The sequence below is a fragment of the Calonectris borealis genome, chromosome 1 (assembly GCF_964195595.1).
Source record: "Calonectris borealis chromosome 1, bCalBor7.hap1.2, whole genome shotgun sequence".
Taxonomy (NCBI): domain Eukaryota; kingdom Metazoa; phylum Chordata; class Aves; order Procellariiformes; family Procellariidae; genus Calonectris; species Calonectris borealis.
Window position 1 is genome coordinate 67,051,928 of NC_134312.1, and position 20,694 is coordinate 67,072,621.

Here is a 20,694-nt window from a genome sequence, read left to right on the forward strand (position 1 = left end):
TAGTCCAGACCAGCTTTTCTCCTCTAAAACTGTGCTTCTGCATTCAGAGACTCTGTCAAAAACCTTTTGCATGAGTGCATTCTGAGGTTATTTTTAATACAAATCTCCAGTTTAATAATCCGTTTAATGACCCTCTGCCAAAAACTCTGAAAAAAAGTCTGTTCCACAGGCTACGGTATTGATCTAGCTGGGAAAGAGGCCCATTGCCACATTCATGGCTGACTCCTAGACAAAAGCTGGGAGTGCAGAATTCAGGCACCCTGCTCTAGAGAAACTTGGCTGCTTCAGCAATTAATTTTCAAGAATTTAGATTGACTTTAATGATAATAAGTAAATTAAGCAGGATATGACACAACGCATCCTGGCCATGGGCAAGGAGTGGATTTTATAACAGTCTTTGTGCACTGCTCTCACAAAAAAGTTTACTGGTCCCTCAAGGTGTAGTGATTTTCTCCTTAAAACCTGTGGTGGGCCACTACCCGCTGATTCATCCCTCAGTGGGATGGGGGAGGAAACAGCAAAAAAGAAAGGGAAAACTAGGGTTGAGGTAAAGACAGCGAGATCACTTACCAATTACTGTTGCGGGCAAAACGGACTTACCTCAGGGAATTTAGCTTAATTCATTGCCAATTAATATAAATATTTGAATAGTCATTTGGGTTTTTCTTTCAAAAAAAGAAACAAACATTTATACACAGGAAAGAGACTTTTCTTCCCCCATTCCCAGGCTCAGCTTCACTCCATCACTCCAGGCACCTCTCCTCCCGCCTTGTTACCACTGCAGGGTACACTCAGTCCCTTCACGGAGGCAACAGGCAGTGCAGGGGGTTGGGGTCAGGACACAGCAGTTTCTCTCTGCTGCTCTTTCCTAAACTCCAGCATGGGTCCTCCATGGGCTGCAGTCTCTTTTGGGGTGTACCTGCTTCAGTATTGGCTCATCCATCCCTCTGAGGAAGTATCTGCTCCAGTGTGGGTCCTCCATGGGCAGCAGTTACTTTGGGAATATCTGCTCCACCATGGAGCACCTCCTCCTCCAACTTTGGTGTTCCCTCTGCTGTTTCTCACTCTTTTGTTTCCTCCTTCTCTCTCTAGTTGGTGTTTTCTACCCTTTCTTAAAGACGTTTTCCCAGAGGCACCAGCGGTTTGGGTGGTGTGCTCGGCTGTGTCCTGCAGTGGGTGCTTTGTGGGCCCGGCTGGAGCCAGGGCATCGCCTGGCCTCCTCCCACAGAGGCCCCCCTGCAGCCTCCCCACTGCCAAAACATTGCCACTGACACCCAATACAAAATTATATACCTATTATCAGAAAAAAAAACACATGTGCATCTTATTAATTAAATAAGAAACCACTAGCATGCTGTTATGATGTTTTACCCTCCAGATTTCTTCCCAGACTCTCTCTCATTAAGACATTGCCTAGAGTCAGAACCAAAGGGACATTTCAGCCTGACTAAACCAAGGAGCCTCCAAAAACATACCTATTTGCTAATTTGAAGTTTATTCATCAAGCAGTTGACCTCTCAGTCACCACTGATGTTTCAAAAGAGAGGCTTCAAGAAGTAAAATGGCACACTTTCAATCCACTTTCTGCTTTCTGCAAATTGTATCCACATCAGAATTAATCATGAATCATAGAATCATAGAATAGTTTGGGTTGGAAAGGACCTTTAAAGGTCCCCCTGCCATGGGCAGGGACATCTTCAATTAGATCGGGTTGCTCAGAGCCCTGTCCAACCTGACCTTGAATGCTTCCAGGGATGGGGCATCTACCACCTCTCTGGGCAACCTGTGCCAGTGTTTCACCACCCGCATTGTAAAAAATTTCTTCCTTATGAATGTGCATAACAACCAGGAAAGAGTTACAAAGCAGACAGGGCTACAGAAAGACAGTAGGGATTTATTCTGCTGAAATCCCAGGAAGACCTCTGACCAGCTCCATATAGGAAATGGCACTTGCATCCATACATCTAGTCATCATTGACTATGCATTTGACCCTTCTGTTCCCAACACACAGATAATGGAGAAAGCGAGGTTCTTGTCAAAACATTGCAGAACAATTCTCTGCAGTCTCTTATCTCCCCTGCAACAAAACATCCCAGGAGTACAGAAAAGATTAAAGCCACTTGCACTAACCCAGCACAGAGTACATCCTCACCAGACAGCAGTGGGACTTCTCATCTTACTCTGTTTTTTTTCCCTGAGAGCCCTTCTTTACACTGTGTATGGAAACCTATCATCCCAGTGCCAAATTAATACAAGTCAAAAGCATTCTGGGACTAGTGTTCACAAATAAATCTAGTACAAGTATCCTCAGGGTACAGTTGTTACTAAACATGTCTTTCATCTTGCTCGTTATATCAGGGTGAAGCTTTTTTGAAATATGTCTATGTGCGAGATAGCAGTGACTTACCCAGAATATGTATTATTATAGCAGAGTATAAAGATACCTTTCAACATTAGAACCACAAAATCAACAAGGTTTACAGAGTCATTAAACCCTTAGAACTAACCTTATTTATATATATAGTCACCTCCAAATATTAAAGCATGTCATAATTTTGTGCTTTATTTGTGCTCTCTTTCCCCTACTCTTTCTATAAAGAGTATCTTTTTGTCATAACAACATTTTAAAATTTAAGATTTAGGGACTCATGCATGTTTAAGTCCTGTCTGTAGCTGTTCAAGGTCTTATCAGAGAAGAAATTTGCTTTGAATGTACTTGTACATCGGAACAGGTTCAACCATAGTTAGCTGCATGAAATGCTGAGGAGCAACATCAGGTTTCCCTACGGAAAGCTTTTCTTGCTGGCCCTTCTGCCGAGCTGCCCATTTATATTGTAGTTGCTGGAGATGCCCACAGGTGAAGTAGACAGTACCAAAGACAGTCATGTTTGGTCCTCTGCTACGCAGGTCTGTGCCAAGCCAGCACAGCCACAATAAGAGGTTTGATGTTAAATGTGACATTTATGCACGTATCCAGACTGCGTCTTCTATGGAGCAGATGGTCTTCAGGCTTTTTATGCCACTCCCTGTAGATACTCCTTGTAGCCATAATGCTGCTCCTTGCAGGTATTTTCCTCTGAGCAGCTGTCTGAATGGACAGTGGCCAATTTATCAGATTCCAATATTGGCAAAATCGCTACGAAGTTAATACACTGGAGACTGGAACTGCATAGAGTGGTTTAAAATATCAGCAACTTGCTGAATATGGCACCACTGAACCCAAACTGCAAATTACATTAAAGGACATTTGCTTACAGAGCTTGACAAATTACAAATGTATAACAACCCCTGACATATCTTGAGGATAACTGCCACTGAACTAATTATTCTGTGTTGATAAGATCAGACAATTTTTCCTTTGTCAGTATGCCTCGGCAAACCAGTTGTGGTAATGAACAGAAAAACACTGCATTTTTTTCTACCTATATGATTTTGTCTTGCTGTTGTCTTTTTCTTAGTGTGTTGGTATTTGCTCATATTTGGAATTAGATGATCTTTGCTGTTTTAGTGGCACAGGGATTCTCAATATTGGTATGATGATTCCATTTGTCTTTTCCTCCTGCACTAAGAACTGGGTACAGCAAGGAACATGAATCTCTTACACATTGTATTTATAGACAGTTTTGCACAAGTTGGAACAGGCTGCCCAGGGAAGTGGTTGAGTCACCATCCCTGGAAGTATTTAAAAGACGTGTAGATGAGGCGCTTAGGGACATGGTGTAGTGGGCTTGGTGGTGTTGGGTTGATGGTTGGACTCGATGATCTTAGAGGTCTTTTCCCACCTTAATGATTCTATGATTCTATGATTCTAAGTCTCCTGTAAAGGGTACTGCCAGATCCAGTTAGGATTCTGCAGATAACTCTTTAAAGGAAAACACATGTTCCACCACCTCACGCGCTGTTGGTGGTCCTGATGGTTTGTATTAGGAAAACTTCCACCCGCCTAACAGAGCAAGTCTGCTACACCTACCAAATATTTTTGACCTTTCTCTGGCTCTGACTAAATGCCCTGGAAGATGAATTTGCATGGTAGGACACAATCTATCTCCTGCGGGGCTCTAAGAGGAGCATTCTTTTTTCTTGTTACTTGCAGAATGATTGCATGCACAGGTAGAGCATTTATCTTAGTCTTCATTCGTATCCATTGTATTTATAGCGAGTTATTTCCAATCTATATTGTTTTGTCCGTTCCTCAAAGTCCTCCTGAGAGAACACTATGGACTAAACAACGTCTTTCAGGTTTGTGTTGGTGCTGCCCTTTCTAGTTCCTTATGTCTTTGAGCATGAACAAGCAGTTCTCTATGCCAAACTTAATTTTGGTTCAATTTAAAGGTGAATCCTGCAATAAATTCTCCTTGCCTAGGCTTCTTCTAGTGCTTCTGGCAACACTGCATCTTATTTCTGCAGTGCCCGAGATTCAGGACAGTCTCTGTACTTCTGAAGCACAAGAGACATATATTTTTTTAATCGATGTAGCTAAATCGTTAAAGAACCAGACAGGCTGGTCTGGTTCTTCTCTGGTACAGAGAAGTACTGTAAGCAGTGAGATTAACAAAGTGCATCCAACATCTCCAAAGAGATGCTCCACCAGCGCTGCAGTCAGTATCCTCTCTATAGAATCCCCTGTTCAGACCCGTATTTTCCCTGGCCCAAATACAGCACCCTAACTTCATCCCACATCGTTTCCTGGTAGGGTACAAATCAGCAACTCTTGTGGCTAGCTGGGAACCACACATATGCTAATTTGTGGGCTACCCTGAGGGCTGAGTTCTCCTTACCTTTACGGCAGTGTTGGGGGAAGGAAGGACTCATCATTTTCCTCATCTCAAACCAGCCATCAGCGTTATCGTCTATGGGTTTTGCTTGATACTTGTCAAAAGAGTCCAAAGTTACTGGGTGAGAGCACAGTGGCAGGCTAATTTCTTTCTGAAAAATATCTAATAGGGGTGTAAGGGAAAGGCACTATGAGCCAATTAACATATAGAGGTTTTTTATTTTTACTCCTTCTTAGCCATATCTCTACATTTTGGTCTGAAAACCATCTTTTATGGTGATTTACTGCAGGATTATTTTGTTGCAAAGATTATAGTTTCTGGCTTTCAGTTTGTAGTCTATTGAACATGTGTTGCTATGGCAGAGGGACTTTATTTTTTAATTTTATTTTTAAGAAGAATGCTGTTTATGACTTTTTTAATAGCACTGAAAATAGCACTGATTGGAAAGAGGATAGTCCCACAGGGGACTATGGTGCAGGCTCAGTTTTACAGTCCTAACATCCTTTCAGACACAGGTTTGTTTCCCATGCGCTTGAATTATTAATGCCATAGCAACGTAAAACTGAAACAGAAGCAGGAAACCTCTGTCATTTTACACTGAGGTGTAAAATTTTACATTTTAAGACTTTTTATGAATAATTGTGCTGGTTTTAGTAAATAATAGTGAAATAGTAAAAATAGTAAATAATTACTATTTTATGAATAATTGTGCTGGTTTGGGCTGGGATAGAGTTAATTTCTTCATAGTAGCTAGTATGGGGCTGTGGTTTGGATTTGTGCTGGAAACAGTGCTGATAACTCAGGGATGTTTTAGTTACTGCTCAGCAGGGCTTACACAGAGCCAAGGCCTTTTCTGCTCCTCACCCCACCCCACCAGCGAGAAGGCTGGGGGTGCACAAGAGGTTGGGAAGGGACACAGCTGGGACAGCTGACCCCAACTGACCAAGAGGACATTCCATACCATATGACGTCATGCTCAGCATATGAAGCTGGGGGAAGAAGAAGGAAGGGGGGAACGTGTTTGTCTTCCCAAGTAACCATTACGCATGATGAAAGCACCTGCTGTCCTGGAGATGGTGAACACCTGCCTGCTAATGGGAAGCAGTGAATGAATTCCTTGTTTTGCTTTGCTTGTGTGCACGGCTTTTGCTTTACCTATTAAACTGTCTTTATCTCAACCCATGAATTTTCTCACTTTTACCCTTCCGATTCTCTCCCCTGTCCCGCTGGGGGGGGGGGAGGGGAGTGAGTGAGCAGCTGTGTGGGGCTTAGTTGCCGGCTGGGGTTAAACCACAACAATAATCTAAGCCAGCTTTATAAGGTCAAACAAGAAATGGTCATCAGTTAGCACTTCATGGAGAAACACAAGCAGTGACATGAACTAATCAGTACTGCCAAACGCTTATGCATGTAGCCATAGAAAGCAACAGTACAGAAAACAGATACCGAGGCAAAATCCACCATTACACTGTATGAATGTCTTTCACTTTATGCCATGATATAACCGTAAAGGTAGGAATCTTTCTCTTCCTACTGTTCATTAAATGAAAACACTGAAGTGAATTTTACCTTTAACATCGAAGACTGCAAGGTCCACATTCATTTGAACTTCAACAGACACCAGTTTCCACCATCACAGCCTTAATGCTAAGAAGGTGTCCTCCTCACAAAGTCTCAGCATTGGGACTGAGGTGCTTGCAGAGAGCCACATGGATCTTTGCTTTCCCATGACAAGTGTCATAGCTTTGGACTGAAAACTTCGATCCATCTTTGACTATGTACTGTGCCTGGTTGGGATGGAGTTTTCTTCGTATGGTGCCAGGTTTTAGATTTGTGACTAAAACAGCGTTGCTGACACACAGTGTTTTGGTGATTGCTGAGCAGTGCTTGCACAGCCTGAAGGCTTTCTCTGTTTCTCACTCTGCCCCCACAGCCAGTGGATGGCAGTGGGCAAGAGGCTGGGAGGGGACACAGCCAGCACAGGTGACCCAAACTGACCAAAGGGATATTCCATATCATAGGATGCCATGCTCAACAGTAAAACTGGAGGATAGTCTTTCCATAGCCGTTGCTCGGAGACTGGCTGGTCATTGGTCTGCAGGTAGGAGGTGGCGAGTGATTGCCTATGCATCACTTGTTTTTTTTCTCCCTTTTCTTCACTTATTAAACTGTCTTTATCTCAACCCATGAGTTTTCTTGCTTTTGTTCCTCCTATTCTCCCCCTTATCCTGCTGGGGGTGAGATGGGAAGTAAACAAGTGGCTGGTGGGTACTTAGTTGCTGGCTGGGATCAATCCACCACAGACTACCAAACTTTAATTGCCTTATCTGAAATACCATACGAATGGAACTTAGCTTCAGGTTATTTTTAAAGTTTCTTCAGAAATAACTCAGTCATTTCAAAGAAAATGCTAGAAAAATTGTGCTGCATTCACTGGGAAATTTCAGCATCTTTCTATTGACGATGAAGGGCTGGAAACCTGGACCATGGGTTCCTGGCTGTGTGCCTTTTGATCTCCCCCAGAACCACACACCCCCATAAAAAAAAAGGAGGCAAGCAAAAATCAGAGCACCCTAGCCTGGATAATCTGTTTGCATGTGCCCAAGGGACTTGCTGAGACTCAGAGCTAAGTGCTCCAAAGCTCCCACTACCATGGGCATGCTCCAGCCCAAGCCTGCAGGGAGGAAGCAAACATTCTCAGTTGCTTTTCTTGTCAGCTGGAAGATGTCTAGTAATGAGCACAAGAGCTGGAAGCTCTTGTAGTCTTGTAGTCTTCCCTTTGTAGTCTTAAAACTGATGAACAGACAGCAAACAAAATAAAAAATTTTTAAAAAAGCTCCCTGGCTTAAATGCGTATGTCTAAATATGAGGTAGGTTTTGCATGGTTGAGCTGGTAGCACTGGAGCTAAAGCCCAGGAAAAGTTTCAGGACTGTGAGCTTTGCTGGGATGAAAACAGGCTGGGGGCCTACAGGCAGAGGAAGACAAGCTGGAGCCCAGGAAAATGAGAAGAGAAAAAGATTTTAAAAAACAAGGTTGCAGTGGCAACCTTGCAGATTCAACAAGAAGTCCCAAGAGGGGAAAAAAAGTGAGGATGAAGGCAAGGTTTCCAAAAGGAAGGGCAAAATATTTCGGTCTAGGAAGGCAAAGAGACAAGGACTGAGACAGGGAGGTAGTAAGTGTAGCCACTACAGCCAAGTTTAAAGGAAGACTTAGTTTAAAGGACCAGGTTTCTAGAACCAAGGCTGTATTCCAGATTTCAACCCAGCTCTCTGCCACCAAGAAAATCACTCTTGATTGGAAAGCAGAGCACACACCTGTCGAGCACTCAGCTCATGAGGCATCAGTAGGAAAAAAGATTACTTACAACACCTGGGAAGGAAAGTACTGTCAACACCAAATGTGGTGGTAACATTTTTCCAAGTTTCCAAGCCCAGCACTTTGTAATGCATGTTTTCCTGTTGTTTTTTTTTTTTTTTTTCTTGATGACTGGCTCTATTCTCAGTTTACAAGGACCAGGTTACTGTATGACTGGACACGTGGCAAGACAGTGGGTGTGGTTTGCAACGTGTCATGACAATTACGTGAAGTAAACGGCCACTGAATTTATGGCATCTGCATTCATATCTGGTCAAAGGAAGTAATAATGTTGTAGTTAACCATGTCGAATTTGTTATCTTGCTGTTATACAGACTTCCACCCTATTGACCTTCTTGAACATCACTTCACTAGATGGTTAGGGCAGGGGCTCCTTATCAGGTCCTGGAGCAGATGTGAGCCCAGTTTCTACACAGGCATTGCTGCCTGAAGCTGAAGATAGGCACCTGCTGGACAGGCCATCCTCTGGGGCCATGGCCTCATCACACCATTAGAAACCAGCTCTTGTGAGTATCTCTAGTTTCACTTGTTGGAAGTGAGCGAGAGGAAGCAAGTGTTTTTGGGAGATACCCCGTGTGCCTTTCCCGAACTTCCACAGAAAGTTACTCTTGAGTTTCCTGAGGACCCCATTTCTCCATGCAAACCTGCAAAGGTTCATTACATCCCATTCTCCAATTCATTAATGAAGACAGTGAACAATGACAGCCCCAGTATCAATTGCTGAAAAATGCAGTAATCAAAAATGTAGTAATCAGATGCCAGCTGGACTTTGTACCACAGATGACAGATGCTATCCCTCCAAGCCCAGCTGGTCAGCTAATTTTCCACCCACTGTGTAGGTCACTTATCCAAACCATCTCTCTCCAATTTGGCTACAAGAATACTATGAGAAACCATGTCAAAAGCCTTGTTAAAGGTAAACAACATTTTCCACAGTCCCCTTGTCCACAGAATCTGTCATCTCATCATAAAAGGCCATCAGGTTGGTCAGGTGTGATTTACCCTTTGTAAATCCACACTGACTGTTCCAAATCACCTTATCCTTACTGTACTTGGGTAGTCATGGCTTCAAGGAGGATTGTTCTATAATCTTCCCAAAGAAAGGGGTCAGGCTGGCTGACCAGTCTCCTGTAGTTCTGTGGGTCATCTTCTTATCTTTGAAAATGGGTGGCAAATGACATTTACCTTTTTACACTTATCAGGAACCTCATCCATGACTCTCTTGGGGCACAAAGGCAAGAATGATAGAAGTGGTAGCTCTTCCTACTGACACAGGAAGTTTCCTAGAAGGGAATGGGAAGAAGCGAGAAGACAGACACCAGCAGGGTAGGATGTTGCACACCCACATCCTACAGTTCTGCATCTGCTCCGCAAGGACCAGCAGCTCCTCAAGGGCCAGGGGCCAGAAGCCAAGGGAGGTACCGCAACTGGCAAGTCAGGGGCCTCACCAGCCAAGGCCCCATTCCCAAGCAAGGCAAGCAGGACAGGGATGGTAACCAGGGTCAAGCCAGAGTCCAGATCACCAGACGAGCTTGTACTGATGAAAGAGGGCTAATGTGAAGCTGGGAAGTCAAACCGCAGGCCAGGATCAGATCCAGTGATGGTAACCAGGGTCAGACATAGTCATGATTGACAGGCAGCTTCATAGTAATAACAAACATCTGAGTCCAGGCAGGAAGACCATCCATGGGTCAGGGTCTGGATGAATGGGCAATTTCCATGCCCACACACAGGCATGACTGTAACAGAGCTAGAGACAGCTAGAGTGACCTTGAACATCACTCAGGCAGGGACTGAAGCCCTGGCTTGATCTTAAACGGAGTTCCTGGGCCCATGAGCAGGGGCTGTGGGTGGAGGTCCCACATATGGATGATCAGGACCATTAAGATCTATTAGTGCTCTCAGAGCCATGACAGGATCCATGGTTTGTACAAAGTAACCCCACTAGTGACATTCATATTACAAGTCCTTTCACATACAGGCAACACACAAGACAACAGGCACGCATCACAACCATGATGGGTACCTTCAGCTCTAGTGAATGCCTTCACGCTCATTTGTGTTCGCTTCAAGCAGCATAGCACTGTTTTTTTCACAGTAGCCACATCCATACTACAGCAAGCCCTTGGCCTTGGACAGGCAAGATTCTAACAGAATGTCCTTGCCTGCCCAAGGCCAAGGGCTTGCTGTAGCACTGTGGCTTCAGTCAGCACCATAAGGAGCAGGAGAAATAGCAACTGAGTAAGAGCATCTGGCACATTCCTCTTAGTATGCAGGTGCATGCAGCAATTATGCAGCAAGCGTAGCACAGGCTAGAGGCCAGCTCTAAGTGCAAAGTACTGTCAGTGCAAAGGCTTACAGGATAGCTACTGAGCCAACACGTGAACCAGAAAGGATGTGGCCAGTCTATCCCAAAGATCCTAGCCACACCAAAGCAGTGTAGGCACAAGTCACCGTGTAAACATGGTCACAGAGCCAAGATACACTCTTGGTATAAGAGAGGAAGAAGATGTAGCTGTACCCACTGGGACTCAAAACTGGCATTCTCACTTATTGGGTGCACAGGGTCAGTGAGCAAACTTCTCCAAATGTTTAGAATAGAATCGTCATGGGTCAATGGATTGAATAATTTCCTATTGAAAAGAATTCACTCAAGCATTTAAGTCAGCTTCATGTATCATTATGCAGAACAAAACCCAAAATAAATTCTTGACAGGAACTATGTGTTGTTTGTACTGGGTACACTTAAGGCTATAATGAATCTTCCTTAATGCAGGCAGTATAATACAGGTGCTAAACTCCTGAGAAAATGCAAAATAAAACCTTCTCAGAGTTGCCAACATTATTACAAAATTCTCCAGTGGCAACATTCCCCCCAAACTAATAGTTGGGCATCCAGCCAGGAAAAAAAAAAAATCTAAGTTATTAGGACAGTTGTGCCAGACAGGGAGTTAAAAACCTCCCGAATAGTTCCATAGTTTGAGAGAAAAAATGTACACATGATGGAAGCGGAGGACTTCTCCCAAAAAAGCCAATTTTTAAATCAGCATACAGATAGAGCTAGGAAATTATAATGTTATGCTCCACTGGGTAATTATATCCAAGATGCCTACAAGCATACATCTTCAGGAATGGAGTAGTACTGAAGGCTTTTTAAGTACTCATGCTAACCAATTCCCAACTCCAAGTCAGAGCGGGAGCCGGGGGGGGGAGGGGGAGGATGCAGAAAAGAAAAACGTTCCCGATGTGTTTTCTGAAGTATAAGTACATGCTGTTCAGAGTTCATCAGAAAAAACTTGGACTCAAGTCCAGTTCTCATTTGCAACTATGAAACCTTTTAAGAAGGAAGATCTGGCACTTATTTTAAAGCTGCTTTTCATCTACAGGAATATCTTCAACACCTATTTAACTAACTGCAATAAACAGAACTTTATACTTTCAAACAAAAAAAAAAAAGACAAGGCATAGACTTCAGAAGTTTATTCCAAGTATAAAAATCGTTCAATGAAATATCTACAGAGTTTTTACTGTCAGTATAAAGGTTTAAACAGATAGAAAGAATCAAGTACCAAATTTCTGAAAAAATATGATTCAATTCAAAATTCTGAACAATAATGAAAAGACACTTAAACAAAAGATTTCCAGCAACAAATATAACTCTTATGTCACAGCGAATGTGTAGTCAAACATTATCTAACACTTCATAAACCAAGAAATTAATTACAGCCTGGTTAAAGTGAGCAACATTATCCGGACGAGAGTGAATTCAAACTCCCTGCAAGTCAACAATCGCACTTTTCTTTCAAGTGTAAAGAAAGCAGAGAGAGAGAGGAAAAACAAGAGAAGTCAGCATTGTGTTCAGATGAAGAACTCAGAATTCAACTTGTACAAGCTCCACAAAAAGAAATGTAAGAAAACCGGGTAGCAGCATAAATACTTCATGGTATCCCCTAATCTGTACGTTTGATCTGAGGGTTTTATATTTGTATTCCCCGTTTAAAAAAAAAAGTTTCTAAAAAAATAGAAAGCCTTGTTAGAAGCATAACAATCAAACTAGCATAAGTAGAAAATAAATGTGTAATGCTTGCAAACCCACTGCAATCCCTTTCCAGTAGGAATATTTTTCTACTGCCAGCAATGGAAAGTACCACAAGTAGAAGTTTTCCAGAATCAGAAAAGAAAACAGACTATGACAATTTAAATGAGTTTGATTTTTTTTGGTCAAGATTTAACGAAGTCCTGTATCTTTAAAAAAAAGATTCAAATATGCCAAAAAGAAACAATACATTTGACAATGGCATTTTCAGCACCAAAGCATATTTGTGCAATAAATACAGAATAAGATATCAATCATTCACAAATATGAGGCAAATAGGGGAAAAAATTGCCAACACCCCCAAAAAAACATTTTTCTTTTTTTACAATTATTCAAAAATATGAAGTAAACAGGAAAAAGCATTTTAGTGTTGGCATTTTTTTTCCCAGTGATACTGAATAAGACCTATGATCCAGGAGTGCTATCAAGGCTTTTGCATCTTTTTTTCCAGATACATTTTCCTGTAGGTCTGAAACATCTCTTTTGAGTCTTTGGTTGGAATGTGAAGAGCCTCGCCATCTCCATCCAGGATCTGTATAGCTGTATCAAGTGGAATAATGTCCTCAGCTGAAAGACAGACAGAGAAGCAGGTTAAAGCAAAAGTCTAGGAGTCTCAAAGGACTCTACTCCTTATGCATGTGGTACTTAAGGCCACCCACTGTCAAAAAGGATGCCACAAACTTCCTTCCTAAAGCACCAGGCACCTCAGATTTAAATCTCCAATGCATCTTTAAGCACCAAATGGTCATTTGGGTGTCTTCGTAAGAGAGAGTTCTAAAGAAGAGTAAGAAAGGTGTGAATGGAAATGTGCATTTGTGGAAGTAAGAGAAGAAACAAGAGGAAGGGCTAAAAGAATGGCAGACACTAATAGCCAAGGACACGTTCAAGAGCAATAAAAGATGTAAACACTGCAAAATGTGTTGCTTGCATCAAGACCACAACATGGATAACTTATCAGCAGAGGACTTGCACCCTGATAAGAAGAGGATACCAACAAGGTTACAGCATGCAGAAGGCACCATTTCTCTTCCTGTTAGACTAGTAGGAAAAAAACCTATAGCTAGAAAGATACCTAAAGCAAAGACAGACAGACAGTGGGGAGCAACGTCACCCAAGATTTACCAAGGATGGAACAACCAAGATCCCGAGATGAAAGATGCCACTGTTGAAACTGTTGACTCCTAAAGGGTACAAAAGACCATCCAAAAAGTAATTTGCCAATCAAGAGAAACAAGGAAGATATAGTAGTGGCACCACTTTTCCTCTGTGTCTCATACAATTAATCCTGTCCAGACTATTGGGACACACAGGTCCCAGTACTTGTGAGCACGGGTGTATGTGCGGACAGCGTCAACTTACTGTGAAAGCCAAATAAAATAAAAAAATCACCTTCTGTTTTTATAGTCTCACACTAGATTTTGTTATGTCACTTCCTACATTTTAAAGTGGGAAAGAGCTAGCAGTCTTTACCTACAGTTTAAAAGTGTACTTAAGTCTTGTCACCAGTGCTACCTCCAATTCAACTGCACACACATATGCAGGAAAATTCCAGCAATCTCCAACAACATATTCTTATGGCAATAAAAATCTCCACAAATCTTTGAAACTCATACGTCTGCTCTATGGTATCCATTTCAGCAGCGGCTCTAGTAAAGAATAAGCTAAAATACTTTATTAAGATTTGCTACTGTAAAGGAACACTTAAAACCAAGCACAGAGTATTTAACTTATATTTCAAAACAGATAATCAGAAGTCATTTCACCTGTAGAGATCTCTTCCAGCTTTTTTTGCTTCACTGGATCACATTTTAACCAATCTTCTTTTTTACTTTTGACACCTAAAGAGAAAATTTAAAAAATGTTTTTGAGGTTCCTATATCACAAGTTTTGGTCTCTATTCAGCATCAAGTTTTAACACATATACTAGCACATGCAAAAGGAAATTTTCCTTGGGTGTGAAAATGACTGCAAGGGCTGGTATGTACAACTTAAGATTTGGTTTTATTTAAAATCAAATATAGCATTTGACACAAATATGCTTCACAATGCACCATGTAAAATGTCGAAAGATTGGGGATAGGGAAGTAGAGGAGGAAGAAAGGCAGCTTAAAGCAAAGATGGCAAAGGTTACAGAGACTGTGTGCAGGACATGTCTGGCCCAAGCCCTCTCTCTTCCTCCATGCCACAAAAGATCTCTCCCTCCGCTCCCAACCCAGCCAGATTTATACACAACCAGGTGAACGCTGAATACAAATCAGATCACCTTTGGTAACTATGCCAAAGGAATCTGCTTTCTACAAACAAAGCCAAGCTATCTTCTACAAGTAGGTTAGAAAGCCTTCTCGCAAAGTTACGCAAACTAGTCTAACTTTATTCTGTAAAACTTAAGGAAAAAGAATAAAACATTAAATTGAAGGAAAAGTCTCATGTTCTTTTTCAGCTTAACACACAACTACAGTCTGTCAGAAAGCTAGCTAAGCTATTTCAAGCTTCAGCTTCTAGACTCCCATGTTTTCACTGTCTGTAGTTCTGTGTAACATGAATTGAAAAAGGAGTACATACTTTTTACTTGCAAATTCATTTACTTAGAAATTAATAATCAAGATAGCATCATACCTCCCACAATGGCTTTCTCTCTTTCCAGGGAATTCTTTGCAGCTAAGTTTTCTTCATCAGTGGCTGGATTTCTGAACAGTATCTCTGGACACAGCTTAAATTCAAGTACTTCCAGTTTACATGATTTCTCAACTTCTGAAACAGAAGCATCTCTTTTCGCCTCTGGGCTGTTTTGTGACACTTTGGGCTTTATAGGCCAGACGGGTCTGACAGGAGATGTCTCTAATTTTGTCAGATATATGCGTTCCTGTGCCATACGTTTAAATGCAACTCTGTTCAGGTAGTGTTTTTTTGGTTCCTTTTGAAGATGCAATTTTAATCTGTTATTTCTTCTATTTAAATATAGCAGGTTTTTATCAGGAAACATTTTCTCAGAGCACTTGTCTTTGTTTTGACCATCAAGACGTTTCTCTTTGTTAGAAAAGTAGTTTTTAGAGATGGTAGAAGATCGAGCCCTTTTTCTCTGTAGTTTTAGCACAGAGCGATCTGCTAATGAATTCTTCAGTTTCCAGCCATTTTCCCCATTCAATTTTTTAGCTTTGTCAGTATTTACCATGCAAATATGTGAAAGCTGCTTGGAATTCTTTGCTTCAGATTGTTTCAATCTTTCCTCTTCCACCTTTGTTTTCTTAGGGTCTCTCTTCCCAATCATATTTTCCATCCTTTTCCGTTTGTACGACGGCTCCTGTGAAGGATGAACTTTCATAGATTTATGCTGAGAATATTTGTGGTTTCTTGATTTTAAGTCTACAGTGCCAAAATTTGGGAACTTTATAGCATCAGCACGGTAACTATTCAGCTTTTTATGTTTTATTTCTGCTGATAATTTGACTTTCTCTTTGATGTTAATTCCTACATCTTGCCCAAGTATCTCCTTCTGTTTCCTACAGTTCTGTTCTTCCACTGAGTTCTCTTCATAGGTTTTAATTTTTTGTCCTTGATTGACTTCAGCATGCTTTATTTCAATAGTTTCTGACTTTGTAAATTTGTGAACGTCTGTTTTGGATTTTATGGCCAAACCTGTTTTGGTTTTACCTTTTGAAAGGGACTCCATTTTGAAGACTCTCTCTCTCTTTTTGGATGACTTTGTCATGCTGTCTGCATCTGTATGACCAGCTTTCTCTGACAACTCTTCTGAGACTTTCTGGTGTTCTTTTTTGTCAGAATGAAATTCTTTGCCTAACAATGGGGTTCCTCTGTCGATTTGCAGCTCTTCCTTCCAGCTGCTCCTTTTAGATTTATCAACATCCTGGTTTTCAGAAGAATTAAGTGGTTCAATTTTTTCCTGTTGTGTTGTAAGCGGTTTGTATTCATTATTCTCCTTTAACCTACCTTTTTTGTTCATTACAGAGGTGTACTTGCAAATATCTTCTTTATTTTTGCTAACATTGTTCGGGACTTTTTCAGAAATTGGCAGGTTTCCCGCTGCACACTTGTTCTTCATTACGGCATCAGATTTACTGTTGTTTTCTTGTCTCTCTGCAGAGCTAGTATTTTCAGCTTTTGAAAGTTGATCATCATTTTTCTCTGAACCAGATGTTCCAAAGTTACAGGTGCACTGTGGCATTTTACATGCTACAGACAGCCAACCCATTAAAGAACAATCTTTTTTTTTTCTTTTCCTGGGGTTGGAGGTTTTTTGTGGGGTTTTTTTCTTCTCGCATAGACTCTGACTAGGCTGAATACCGCCTTCAAGGTTCTCCTTCTCAGCTGAAGCCTTTTCTGACTGTTGACTCGCTATTCTCTTCCTGTCACTAGAAGAACACTGGTTGTGTTCAGGGAACAGTTCTTGCATCTGATCAGAGCTTAACACTGCAATTTTCATCTGATCTACTCGGTCCTTCAGATGAGAATTCTTGTCACAAATTTGAGTCTCTTTTTGAGGTTGATTCTCCATCCACTCAGCTGCAGAATTATTTTGTGCTGGCTCTTTTGTTAGCATATCAGCACCTTCAATGCCATATGGAAACTCTTTCACTAGTTCAGACAGCTGATTGTTTAGACATTTAATAGGTTCTGCTCCAAAAAGGTTCATCTCTTTTTCTGTGCTATTTTTACTGGGCATGCAATTTTGTTTACTGTTGTCTCTTGGAACAGTGAACGCATTTGTTTCAGCAGTTACGCTGATTGAGAAATCTAGCGAATTTTGAGCTAACTCCTGGTTTATACTAGCAAGAATTTCCAAGTCATTTTCAGGATGCTTGAAAGATGCATTGAAAGACATTTTTCGTTCTGAGGTAGAAACTGTTTTAAGAGGATTGCCACTGCTTTCTTTCTCCAAATGACTAGTTGTGGTACCATCCAAAATCTTACCTGCTTTACTCATGCAGCTTGATGATTCTTCCAACATCTTTTGCAGCAAGCTCTCATTTTGGGGAGTGTTATTGCTCAGCTCACTTTTACACAAGTCCAGCTGTTGCTCCTTTTGCCTTGGGTCAGACACATTTCCTTCTGATGAGGTACCATTTAATGCATGTGTCTCAGGGACTGACCTGAAGATACTTGCTATTTGTGGATTATAAAATGTATCACCTTCAACAAGAGAACATACGCTAGAAATACAAAACATCTGTTCTTCCAACACAGCTGTGGATGTATCTCCTGTCTCTAACACAGCTTGCTTGTCTTTATGGTCTCTTACACCTTCTTGAAAGATTTGACTAGAAAAATTTATGCCCAGTTCAGGAAGAGAAGGCTTGTTTTGTAATCCAAGCTGCAGATTTTCTCTGGCATCTTGTGCAGATTGACTAACTTTCCTTTGGTTTTCATCATACGGATCATTTGCACTCACGCTGTTTTTTACTATTCTGTTTCCATCAGCTAATGTGGTCTGTTGCAAATGTGAGTCCACTTTCTGTACCAGAACACAATCACTGGGTGACGACTGAACAGTTTCTATTGTTCCCTTATCGGTATTTACCACACTTAAACCATTTTTCCCCCCTTCTTGCAAGCTATGTGCGCTTCCTGAGTCAATCACTGGATAGGTTTTACCTGCAGATGTTGGACATTTGCCTGCCTGCTCACTCTGTGTTCTCTGTTCAGAAAGTACTAAAGGAGAGACAACTGCAACTTGGAGTTCAAAACTTTTTATCAAATTGCAACTCAATGTATCAAGTTTTTGCCCTACAGAAGCAGTTGTTATAGGCAAAATTGCTTCATCTGTACTAACTAGAACATTATTTTGTTCTCTGTTTTTTGTGTTTTGGCTGTAAGGTGAAATCTGATTTGCTGTGGGGCTTTCATTTGACTGGCTATTTTGCACACTTACAGATTCCGACGGATGTTTTCTCCACAAGCCCAGGCATGCAGTTAGCTCTTCCACAGAGTAACTATTATTGCTCTGTTTAAAAGATGTATTTTCAGTAAATGGCATTTTTTTCTGAGCTGCGTCACTCTGGAATTTAGCCTCACCAGATTTGGTTGTTTCTGATACGGGAGAGTTTGTCTGAACCATAAATGCCTGCTCACCTTTCAAACTTTCTACGTTCTTCTCACTAGTGTCTTTTAGTAAGATTCCATCCGAGACAGATGTATCTACCAGTGATTTTTCACTACATAGGAGACTAGTCAATATTTTATCAGCAGTAGCACCAGCTGTCTTCTCTTTCAATATATTTGTGCTGCTCAATACAAACTGAAGAAATGATGAGTTCTTGGGGGTAGCTGGCACATTCTTTGATGCAATTTTGATAGAGCTATTCACTTGACTAAAACACGAAGCATTGTTCAAGGATGTCACAGTTTTTTGAGAAGAGCCCAAGGCATACGCATCCCTTCGTTCCGAGATGGGAGTGCTCTCAGGATTATTTAATTGAGCTGGGAGTTTGCTCTGAGAGGGAATAGGAGCAGAGCTTGATGAAAGGCTTCCCTGCTCCACCTGAGGGTTACTTTGAGTCACCTCTAATCCTCTGTTACCAGCATTGGCTATGTTTTTGTCATTTCTTTCTTCAGGTGAAGAGTGAAGTATGGGACTCTCTGTCCTCGCTGTTTCAGATGGGGAAGGTGGTACATTTTGGTTGGGCACCCATGGAAAACGATTAGCAGTATCTTGATAACTTGGAGGAAGCGGGGGAGTACTTTTCTGTTCTGAAGCTGCTAAGAGTTTTCTTCTGTAATGATGCATCTTTTCAAGCAGGACACATTTTTTTTTAATAGCGAACAGCCTTTGAGCTTCCCAAGCCAGTCTGTCCTTTGTAATTGTTCTCCCATCTGCTGCTGCTGAAGAAATTTGAGAATTAACAGGCCCATTCACTAAACTACTAATCTGGTTTTCCTGAACTGAAGCAGGATCACTCAGTGGCTTTGAAGCAGCCACCGAAGAAAGAGTTTCCATTTCTTGCACAACATCATACAGTTCTTTGGAAATGCCAGGGGATGGCATTTCATTAAAAGGCTGATTTGCTGTCACATTTCCACTTGAATTACAGGCATTCCTAACTGATTGACTGACTTCTCCAGATTGCTGTTTCTGACAGTGTTGCTGAACGCTGTTAAAACCAGAAGCACTTTTTGGATCTGATGGAGGCCTCTGTTGGCTGAGGGTGTATCCATTAGGCACATTTTGAACTGCCTGGGGTACGCCTATTGAAGATTGTGCTACAGCTCTTGAATCACAGTTGGCAGGCAACAAAGATGGTGCAGAACATCCGCTAGGAACTTCTGATCCCATCTGACTTGGTCGATATTGTAGCAACTGTATGTTTGCTGCAGAATTTTGATTCAGTGAGTGTAAAACTTTAAACTGAGTGTTGGGATGATATATTTGGTTTTGGACATGTTGCCCAGAGGTACCAAGAGACACAGAATTATTCTGGGAATTAATGTTACTTTGATATAACATTGTAGTTCTCACAGAATTGCGCTGCGGTATTTGTGGCTGCACAGTGTAACCGTTTGTGGTGACATACTGAGGTTCCCGAAGCACATTCCTCACGTTATTTCCAGCGTTCATTTGAGGAGACAAGGGAGGTAACTTTCTAAGGGAATACATGTATGCATTAGAGTTTGGCCAAGAAGTCTGAGTCATCTCTGCCTGCAAACGTGACGTCTGATTGGGAGGTTTTGGAGCTGTCGGTACGCAGGACAGTGGAAGTTGATCAACCAAGTATTTTGAGATAAAAATATCATTACCAGCTACGGATGCTCCTGGTAAGGCCTGATCTGAAGTTTTGAATCCTTCAGTATTTACAGGAGGGAAGGCAACATTGCTAGTTGGCAGATACACTATTTGGTTATTTCCAGCATAAGTGCATGCATTTTTAGAGGAACAGGCATTTGTCTGAGGAAAAGCATGTGCATTAGAAAACAACTGAGTGTAACATGCTTCTTCATTTTGCAGGTTCTTCTTTGCATCAGCATTCTGGAGTGGTCTTACATTCCAGTCCATCTTTTCTTGATTTCTTTTTCTTTAGCCAAAAACCAAAATGCTTTAAAAAAAAAAAATCAAACCTTAATCTTTCCATCAAAACATACTTCACTGACCAAGACGTGATTTAGAATGCGTTATGAACAGAACCATTGAACTTAAATTGCTAGGTAGAAGAGCAACTCCACTGGCACATCCCATGGACATTGATGTTGTCAATGTCAAGTTGTGTAAATTATTTCCCAGAACACAGTTAAGGTACAAAAACACAGAGCAGCAACTAACAATTCTATTGACTGTCTAATGAATAACAAAATCTTCACATTATTCTGCTAGTTCTATTGTCATTCAACTGTTTAATTTGACAATAGATTGCTACATTTACCCTCTTATCCAAAAACAATGGAAAAAACCCAGTGCATTTGTATAACATGAAATAAGCAATGCTTAAGAGCTGAGCAT

At 41.3% G+C, this 20,694-nt stretch overlaps 1 protein-coding gene across 9 annotated transcripts in view; it reads right to left on the bottom strand.

Annotated features, from left to right (window-relative positions):
* Positions 1-20,694, bottom strand: part of RESF1 (retroelement silencing factor 1) — a 62,777-nt gene that overhangs the window by 14,319 nt on the left and 27,764 nt on the right. For 6 of the 9 annotated variants that reach the window (XM_075158431.1, XM_075158433.1, XM_075158434.1 and 3 more), the window contains 3 exons: positions 14,865-20,293; positions 14,012-14,086; positions 11,618-12,815 (listed from right to left, as the gene is read on the bottom strand). In XM_075158431.1, the coding sequence (XP_075014532.1) occupies positions 12,673-12,815; positions 14,012-14,086; positions 14,865-20,253 (5,607 nt within the window). In that variant the 5' untranslated portion in view covers positions 20,254-20,293 and the 3' untranslated portion in view covers positions 11,618-12,672. The other 3 variants (XR_012674932.1, XM_075158448.1, XM_075158457.1) reach the window with 2 other exon arrangements.